The sequence below is a fragment of the Eimeria acervulina genome, genomic scaffold, assembly GCF_000499425.1.
Source record: "Eimeria acervulina Houghton genomic scaffold, Eah_scaff436, whole genome shotgun sequence".
NCBI lineage: Eukaryota > Apicomplexa > Conoidasida > Eucoccidiorida > Eimeriidae > Eimeria > Eimeria acervulina.
The window spans coordinates 5797-15796 of NW_013549808.1; the positions used below are offsets into that span (position 1 = coordinate 5797).

A 10000-nucleotide genomic window follows, 5' to 3' on the forward strand; every position below is an offset into this window, starting at 1 on the left:
ACGAAGACGACGTGCAGTTGCTGCTGTAGCTGTTGCTTGTACTGCACTTGCTGTTGCTGCTGCTGCTGCTGTAACTGCTACTGCTGCATCTGCTGCTGCTGCAGCTGCACGTGCGAAGCCCAGTTTGCTGTTTGCTTCTCAGCATTATTATTTATTATTATTATTTCTTATTATTTCTTATTATTATTATTAATTATTATTAATTAATAATAATTATTGCTAATGATTAACAATTATTGTTTTATTATTATTATTATTAGTTATTTCTGTTCTTATTGCTATTATTATTCTATGCAATTATTATTATCTCTGAGAGACAAGAGAGAGAGACAGAGAGACAGACAGAGGGAGAGACAGCTTCAGCAGCAGCAGCGGCAGCAACAGCAGCAACAGCAGCAGCAGCAGCAGCAAACAGCATGGAGACAAAAGAATAAGAAGAAAGGAGACAAATAAAAGCAAAAGAAAAAGAAAGCGATAAAACCACCTCTGTCTCTTCATCCTTCTGAACAAGTAAATAAATAAATAAATAAATTAAATAAATTAATAAATAAATAAATAAATAAATAAAAGAAACAACAGAACAAACAAAGAGACGCATTTATAAAGGAGACAGCTTTAATAAAGGAGACAGGAGACAGCTTTAATAAAGGAGACAGCTTTATATATAATAATACATAGTAAAGGAGACAGCTTTATACATAATAATATATAATAAAAGAGACAGCCCTATATATAATAATATATAATAAAAGAGACAGCCCTATATATAATAATATATAATAAAAGAGACAGCGTTAACAAAGGAGACAGGCGTTTGCTCGAGTTGTCTCTGGGGAGGAGACAAATAATAAAAACCCCAGCGACCTCTACTGCATTATATATTGATAGAATATATATATATATATACATGCATATATATGTATATATATATATATATATATATTCATATATATCTAAATATAGACGCATCTACACGTATATATATACATATATATACATATATATACATATACATATATATATGCATATATATACATATATATACATATAAATATTATATATATATACAAATATATTATATATATGTATATATACAAGAAATGCTTACACCGCAGCTGTTGACGCCCTCACGGCTTTACGCGGTTTTGCTGCAGCATCCTGTTCAGGTGTATAGGCAGCTATTAATAATAGAAGAATAAAGCAAGCATTAAGTACATATATGTATATATATATTAATTGTATATATATTAATTATATATTTTATATATACGTAATGCATTGGCTTAGAAGACCCCCGTGTATTGCTGCTGCTGCTGCTGCACTTTTTTCAACTTGATGCTAAGAGAAGCAGCAGCAACACTCGTTGCTGCTGCTGCTGCTGCTGCTGTTGCTTTCTGCTGCTGCTGCTGCTGAAGCAGCATGAGTCGGAGCTGCTTAATGTTGGCGTTTCCTGCTGCTGCGGCTGCAGCATCGGAAGGTCCTAGCTTGCTTCTGCTGCTGCTGCAGCAGCAGCAGCAGCAGCTCACTGTTTGTTCCTGCTGCTGCTGCTGCTGCTGCTGTTTTTCCTATGATTAACAACGATCCCCATAAAGCGATCCCGCGCCCACCTCAAAGCCTGCACCCCACTTCTTCTTTTATCTCCTCGCCTCTCCCCAGGCCCGCAGATGCTGCTTTCAACACAACCAAACAAAGGGGCCCCAGGGGGGCCCCCTGGGGGCCCCCCAGAGGGGCAGGGGCCCCCCTGGGGGCCCCCACTTGATACCACTCCGCTTGTGCCTCGAGAAACGGCTTTAGAAGAACCCCAAGAGGGGCCCCCAGAAGGGCCCCCAGAGGGGCCCCCAGAGGGGCCCACATAGGGGCCCCCAGAGGGGCCCCCAGAGGGGCCCCTAGAGAGGCCTCTAGAGGGGCCCCCTAAGAGAGATTTGGCTGAGGGTACAGCTGTAAAGGGCTGTATTTTTGCAGATTTGTTTATCTCCTTATAGGGAGACAATGTAGAGGAAGAGGCCTTTAGGGGCCCCCCTTCTAAGAGTGATACTTGAGGGGCCCTTTGGGGGCCCCCCTCACGCGAAGAGGGTTGAAGGGTAACTGGAGGGGCCCCCAAGGGGGCCCCCAGGGGGCCCCCCAGTGCTGGTTTTGTTTCTATGGTGTTGTAAGAAGGTGATAATGCCTCTCTGCTTAAATAGAAGACAGGAGATAGGGGCCCCTCCTCCTCTGTGTCTCCTTTGAACTCTTTTAAAGCCCTACTTAACGCAGTGCTGCTGGGGGGCCCCAGATTTATATAGGTATTGTCTTTAGGGTCTACACACTCACTCAAGGGGCCCCCAAGGTTGGGGGCCCCCCTCACATCGGGGGCCCCTCCGAGGCCGCCTAGGGGGCCCCCCCCAGCTAAGACCCCTACAGGGGCCCCTAGGGGGGCCCCTAAGGGGGCCCCCAAAGGGGGGCCCCCTAAGGGGGCCCCCCCTATGGGGGCCCCCATCTCCTCCGGCAGCAGTTGTCTCTTGCATGCAGCAAGTATAGCAGAAAACACCTCAATAGAGGCTTCAAGACGCTTGAGAGCAGCAGCAACTTCTCTTATTGTGTCTGTAGAGTTGAGGGGAGAGGGGGGCCCTGGGGGCCCCCTAAGGGGCCCCCTAAGGGGCCCCTGCTGCAGCAAAGTTCTAGCAATGACCTCAGAACACTCGTGAAGGCGAGCAGATAGCTGCTGCAGCGCGTAAAGCTGACAGTCCCCGCTGCTGCTGCTGCTGCTGCTGCTGCTGCTGGTGATTGAAGTGTGCGTGCAGATCAGACGAGAGGAGAGCAGCAGCTCAACCTCTTCTTTGCTTTCTTCTCTTGTCTGGTCCCTAGTCTCTGCGACAGCAGCAGCAGCAGCAGCAGCTGCTGCTGCTGCTGCAGCCGCCGCAGCAGTAACGACACCCTCTTCCCCCTCCACCTTCCCCTTTGCCTTACTACTGCTACTGCTGCTGCTGCTGCTGCTGCTGCTGCTGGGTAGAGCACCAGGCTTAGAGAAGGAGGTAAGGGGCCCCTCTGCTGTCTCTGCAGCCGCACTGCGTATGCTGCGCTCACCTGAGGCCCCCTCTAGGGCCCCCTCCCCCTTAAGGTTATGGATTGCTTCGGCTGCACTGGGGGTGAGGGGCCCCCGCTGCATATCGGCTTCTGCTGCTGCTGCTGCTGCTGCTGCTGCTGCTGCTGCTGCTGCTGCGCTGCTGCTGCTAGGGGCAGAAGCTGCTGCTGGGCTATTAGTGTGAATACCTGGTTGGGGGGGCCCCCCTAAGCTGCATTTGATAAGATCATCGAGAGCAAGAAGAGAAGGAGGTACCTCAAAGTGTTTGCTGCTGCTCTCAGCAGCAACAAGACAGCAATTGCTGCTGCGCCCCCCCCCTACTGCTAAAGCCCTGCCTACAGCTTCACTGAACTTCTCTAATTGCTGACGTCCAGAGATAGAACAGGGGCCCCCAATGGGGGCCCCTGGGGGCCCCCCGGGGGCCCCCTGATCTACAGAAAGGCTTTGATAAGGAGTTGGGCACAGCAACTCCATATCATCTGCTGAGGTAGGGGGCCCCCAGGGGCCCCAGGGGCCCCCAAGGGGGGGGCCCCCTTTATCTCTGGGGCTTGCACTGGGGGCCCCCACATCTGTCTCTGTCTCTGCTTCCTGCATTGAGGCAGGGATACTTGCTGCGGCTGTTTGTACAGGGAGAGGAGGGCTACAGGAAGGGGGCCTGCCTAATAAAGCACTGTGAGGGTCAAGCTTCGGCAGACGTGCAGGCGGCTGAAGAGGGACACCAGCTTCTCGCTGCACTGCAGAGGCCCTCGATATAAAGCTTTCCCCCACGCAGCAAGAAGCAGAAGGGGCCCCTTCTTCTCGTGCTGCTGCTGCTGCTGCTGCTGCTGCGGGTGCTGCTGCTGCTGCGGGGATTGGTGTTAACATAGAGGCTTCTGCAGTCAGGGAACTCTCGATATTACCCATGGTGAGTTAGAGCAGCAGCAAACAAAAGAAAAAAAAGAAGAAGCAGCAGCTGCTGCACTGCCGCCTGAGGGCGAGGAGCAGCAGCTAAGGGAGCGGTGTTGAGGGGTTAGAGACAAGAAATAAAAATTAATTAGATAGTTTCATTTAATTGAATTTATTAGAAATTAATACGGGTAAAGAAAACCTGTAAAAGGATATTTAATGCTCTTCTACCGACGACTGACACCCGAGCTGCGTATACACCCCAAGGGGGGGAGGGAAGGAGGCGTTGCTCAGCGCATATGAAGAAGAATAACTCCCCTAAAACAAATATAATAATAAAACAAAGACAAATAAAACAATAAATACAAAGAAATAAAGAAATAATTCTAAAAACGCCTCCGCTTGCCCGCTGGTGCTGTGCTGGTCTTTCACCGCAGCTGTTGCTGCAGCAGCAGCAGCTGCTGCTGCTCTTTCTCATAGAAATCCTCCTTAAAAATATATTTACTTAAATAAACATATATATTTTTGTTTATTTTTGCCTATTTAAAAACAATTATAAAGATTTATGAAGAGGCAGACATAGAAAAAAGAAACGCTCAGCGCTCTCGTCCCCCATCGCCGTCCAGCGAGCTGCAGATACACCAGAATTTTTAAATCAAATATTATGCATTTAAATACAATAATTAAATTTGTTTATTTTTCATTCATTTTAAACTTATTTTCTTCTTTTTTCATTGATCTTCTTGAGGTAGTCTGGCCCCACAACCTCCACATACAACAACGGTCACCTGTCTGTACACCCCGCTGCTGCTAGCAAATCTTTCGTGCAAAATGTTTGTCTTCTCGTTTTAATATGAACAAACATAAATAAAAATAAAATAAAAGTAAAAGAATGGAGTAGGAGTACTATTACGAAGGGGTTTGTTCACATATATATATAATATACATATTATTGTCTGCCTTCTTCATTTTGTTAGCTAAAAGATATATTAAAACGCAAATAAAGGCATTTAAAAAGCATAAGAGAAAAAAAGATGGGCCAAAACACCTAAAGAGGGACATGGAAGCTAAAAACAAAATATCTAATAAATGAAAGTGCAGCAACAGCAGCAGCAGGAGCAGCAGCAGCAACAGCAGCAACAGCAGCTGCAACTGCACGTAGAGTATATGCAGGAACATCAGCAGCAACAGCAGAGAGAACAGCAACAACAGCGGCAGCAACTGCAGCAGCAAGGACCCTGAAGGCCCGCACAGACTTTGCTTAGAGGCGCATCTCTGATATACAAAACCCTACACTCTGAACCCTGAACCCTAAACCCTAAACCCTAAACACTAAACCCTAAACCCTTGAACTATATTCCCTAAACCATAATCTAAAAGTAATTGTCTTTGCGCTTAGGCATCCACTCGGCTCTAATCGTACAGACGAAAGAGGATGTTGACACCTAAACCCTAAACCCTAAACCCTGAACGCTAAACCCTAAACCCTAAATCCTAAATCCTAAACTGCAAACCCCTAACCTATTTTTACTGAATGTTCTGTGATGGTTGGGCTACAGGAAGAAAAGGCGGATTCTTGGGTGCTTTAAAACCCTAAACCCTAAACCCTAAACCCTAGGCCCTGCATCCTAAGGCCTGAGGTCTATGCCCTAAACCCTAAACCCTAAACCCTAAACCCTAAAACTTTCGCTACAGACCCGTTGAGTTGACCCCCGAGGAATAGGGATAGTTTAAAGAGGCCTTTTTAATTTGTTTAGTGCTGCTCTTATTGGTTCTGCTCCCCAAACAATAAAAAAGAAATAAACAACTAGCTAAAAACTAGCTACCTCCAGCTACAGCTAGCTGCAGCTAGCTACAGCTAGCTACAACTAGGTACATTTTGCTGCAGCTAGCTACAACTAGATACAGCTAGCTACAGGTAGCTGCAGCTAGCTGTAGCTAGCTAGTTGTTAGCTAGCTAACAACTAGCTAACCACTAGGTAGCTAACAAGTAGCTAGCGAAGAACCAGGTAAGAACTAGCTAGCCTACAACTAGCTAGCTGTCAAGTAGCTGCAGCTAGCTGTAGCTAGCTAGCTGTAGCTAGCTAGTTGTATTGTCTCCAGAGATAGTTAGCGTTTAAAGAATCTGTCTCCTCTCTTTGTGGGGTCCTTCAAGGGGGCCTTAGTCTTCGTGCTGCTTCAATAAAGGCCCGAAGGGGCCCCCACAGAGACAAAAAATAAGAAAGAGACAGAGAATAAGAAAGAGACAGAGACAGACAGAGAGACAGAGACAGAGACGGAGAAACAGAGACAGAGACGGAGACAGAGACAGAGAAACAGAGAGACAGAGACAGCGAGACAGAGAGACAGAGAGACAGAGACAGAGACAGAGACACGGAGACAGAGACAGAGACAGAGAGACAGAGACGGAGACAGAGACAGAGACGGAGACGGAGACAGAGAGACAGAGACAGATACAGACAGAGAGACTAAAACAGAGGGGTAGCTAGGTATAGCTACTTACACCTAGTTATAGCTAGCTACAGCTAGCTAGAGCTAGCTACAGCTAGCTATGACGAGTTGGGCCAGGAGGACTCTTCGTTGTACAAGCCTCTTCATCAGAAGAACAGAATATATAGACTCTAACCCTAAACCCTAAACCCTAAACCCTAGTCTGTCAAGATTTGTCTCTAAAGGCTTAAGCACCTCCCCTTAAGACTTAAATACATCGATAGGAAACATCAATAATAAGAGCAGGGGCAGCTACAGGGCCCCTACTGGGGGCCCCCTAAGGGGGCCCCTCAAGGGGGGGCCCTCGGAGGGGGCCCCCTATGGGGGGCCCCTCATGGGGGGCCCCCACGGGGGCCCCCGTACCCTAGTAGCAGCCCCCGAGGAGACAGAGGAACGGGTTTGTTGTTGAGTCTTTTGATTGAAATAAAATAAAAATAAAATAAATATATTATTTTTGTATTTTTATTTTAAATTAAAGCAAAAGAGGGCAGCAGACAAACCCGATAACTGCTGACTCGGGTGTATGAATATATAGGGGCCCTTATAAGGGGCCCCTAAAACCTTCAAACCCTAAACCCTAAACCCTAAACCCTAAACCCCGGTTCTATCATTAAATATCTCTAAATGATTGGGGGGTACCGTGGGGTTGGGGGCCCCTCCCTTTTTACTGTTTTATCTCGTGCAACAGCAGGGCCTCCCTTCGCTACCCTCCAGCCTCTAGGGGCCCCCATAGGGGCCCCTATAGGGGCCCCCAGAGGGGCCCCTGGAGGGCCCCCTTTGGGGCCCCCATTAGGTTTAAGAGCACGGGGTTACCTGGGGGGCCCCCATTGGGGGCCCTCCCTTCGTGTGGGGCCCCACACTTGCCGGCCTGTCGCTGCTCTTACATTTTCTACCTCTTCTAAATCTGTACAATTACCTAATGACCTCAATAAGCCGCAAAGGGGGGCCCCCCAGCCTGCAACTAGCAGCCCTAGGGCCCCTCCTGAATCTGTTATAGTGGGTAAAGAAGAAGAAGGGGGGGCCCCTAGGGGCCCCCAAGTGGCCCCCCAAGGAGCCCCCCAAGGAGGCCCCCAAGGGGCCCCCCAAGGAGGCCCCAAAGGGGGGCCCCAAGGGGGCCCCCAAAGGGGCCCCCAAAGGGGCCCCTGGTGGGCGCCCTATTTGTCTCTTATGCGAGTGCATGCACCTGTGGGGAGTTGGCTGCTGTTCTGGCCTTGCGCGTTTTCTGTATGTCTTGCTACTCCTGTAACTGATGCCTCAGCAACAGCAGCAGCAGCAGCTGCTGCTGCTGCACTTCCTTCTGTTGCTTCATTAATTGCTGCTGCTCTCTTCACGGCTAAAGCAGCAGACAACCACCAAGACAACAAACAGCAGCAGCAGCAAGAAGAGCAGCAGCAACAACAGCAGCAACAGCAGCAAGCTCAAGAGCAGTACGATCTGCTGCAGCCGCTGCTTCCCCTTCAACAGCAGCAGCAGCAGCAGCAGCAGCAGCAGCAGCAGCAGCAGCAGCAGCAGCAGCAGCAGCATGAAGGTGCGAAATTGTGCATCAGTGCTTGGCTTAACTCAGTAAAAGTTTTAGGGTTATGTTTAGTTGGGGCCTTCTTAATGCGCAGCGCGGGGTGTATAGTTAACGATCTGTGGGATAGACATATAGATGCATTAGTAGAACGAACAAAAGCAAGGCCCCTTGCATGCGGCGTAGTAAGCCTTAGGGGGGCCCTAGGGGCCCTTAGTTTGCTGCTAATACCCTCACTAGCTGTGCTGCTCTCTTTTAATTATTTTACTGTCTCCTTGGGTCTCCTTTCAATCCTTCCAGCTGCTCTTTATCCTGCAGCAAAAAGATTTTACTCTATACCTCAGCTTGTCTTAGGGATGACCTTTAGCTGGGGGGCCCTCTTAGGTTTTGCTGCTGTCTTGGGGCCCTATGCTTTTATTAATCTTCGCTCAGCAGCACAAGGGGGCCCCCCCAATCCACCTGCTTCTCCTGCAGCAACAGCAGCAGCAGCAGCAGCAGCAGCAGCAGATCATACTGATGATGCTTTTGCTCTGCTTCCTGATGCTGCAGCAGACGATGCAACAGCAACAGCAACAGCAGCAACAGCAACAGCAGCAACAGCAGCAACAGCAGCAGCAGCAGCAACAGCAGCAGCAGCAGCAGCAGGATCCCGTTGGGGGACGTTGTGTGAGTTGTCTCCTTTTAGTATTTGTTTGCAGTCGCCTCTGCAAGTTAAGCTGTCTCCTTTTTGTTTATATTTAGGGTGTGCACTGTGGACTCTGGTGTATGATACTCTTTATTCTTTTCAAGATATAGCTGACGATAAAAAGATTAATGTTCGGTCTGCTGCTGTTGCTTGGGGGCCTCAAACAGCAAGGGTTTGCTGCTCTGCTGCAGTAGCAGCACAGGGCCTATTGTGGGGTCTCGCAGGGGCCCCCCTTGCTGCACCTTCTTATTACTATGCTGGTGTTTGCTGCTGCTGCACTTTGCTGCTTCGTCTTGTGTGGAGGACAAATCTAAACAGCCCTGCTGCATGCGGCCAAGCCTTTAAAGCTGCTGCTGCTGTGGGGCCCATACTAACTATTTCTATTCTATGCAGCAAGCTTGCAGAAGCTGCTGCTGCTATCTAGGGGGGCCCCCAGACACTCTACGGGGGCCCCTGCTTCACCAGCACCTCCTCCACCAGCTGAAGCAGCACCTGCTGCAGCACCTGGTGCAGGGGCTGCAGGTGCAGCAGCAAAAGCAGGAGCAGCAGCAGCAGCAGCAGCACCTGTCCCTGCTTTTCAGGAGCAGCTGCAGCAGGCGCAGCAGCAGCTGCGGCAGCTGCAGCAGCAACAGCTGCGGCAGCTGCAGCAGCAGCAGCTGCTACTACATCTCCCTTGCTGCTGATGACAGGCAGAGGGGGGCCTCTCTTCCTAGGGGCCCCCTTCTCCTCTGCATATAAGCAGAGCTTTTTAGGGTCTACAACCAAAGGTTTAGGGTTTAAGGGTTTAGGGTTTGAGGGTTTAGTGTTTGAGGGTTAAGGGTTAAAGGGTTTAGGAGCTAGAAGGGCTTAAAGATTAGGGTTTAAGGGATTAGGAGGGTTTAGGGGTTTATAAGGGTTTAGGGTTTGCGAGCGTTAGGAGGGTGTAAGGCTTTGGAGATAAAGGGCTTACGAGGGTTTAGGGTTTAGGGTTTACGGGGGACTGTAAGCGGTGTGGGGTGTTGTTAGGGTAGCCCCCTTCTCAAGCAAGAAAATAAACCCTAAACCCTAAACCCTGAACTCTACAGCCTAACACTCTAAACCCGAGACCCTAAACCCTAAACCCTTTTAAGGCCTCAGCAACGCACTGACGGCAGCCGCTGGCGAAGGGTTTAGGGTTTAGGGCCCTAGCAAACATCTATATGTAGAATAAAAATATATATATATATATATATATATATATTTTTATTCTTCTATATAATATACGAAGTAGACATTCTCTTCTATATATTTTAGATACATCTGATGTATATTAAGAAATACGAATTGTTATGCATCAAACCCTAAACCCTAAACCCTAAACCCTAAACCCTAAACCCTAAACCCTATA

At 48.6% G+C, this 10000-nt stretch overlaps 2 protein-coding genes across 2 annotated transcripts; one reads left to right on the forward strand and one right to left on the reverse strand.

Moving 5' to 3' along the window:
* Positions 1–1522: 1522 nt before the first annotated feature.
* Positions 1523–3964, reverse strand: EAH_00038440 (hypothetical protein, conserved; the record flags this gene model as incomplete). Its single annotated transcript, XM_013395458.1, has 1 exon — positions 1523–3964. One exon carries the CDS (start codon positions 3962–3964, stop codon positions 1523–1525), a length of 2442 nt encoding a protein of 813 aa, XP_013250912.1.
* A 3639-nt stretch (positions 3965–7603) lies between these two features.
* On the forward strand, positions 7604–9317 carry EAH_00038450 (4-hydroxybenzoate octaprenyltransferase, putative; the record flags this gene model as incomplete). Its single annotated transcript, XM_013395459.1, has 3 exons — positions 7604–7964; positions 8334–8615; positions 9028–9317. 3 exons carry the CDS (start codon positions 7604–7606, stop codon positions 9315–9317), a joined length of 933 nt encoding a protein of 310 aa, XP_013250913.1.
* Positions 9318–10000: the final 683 nt, after the last annotated feature.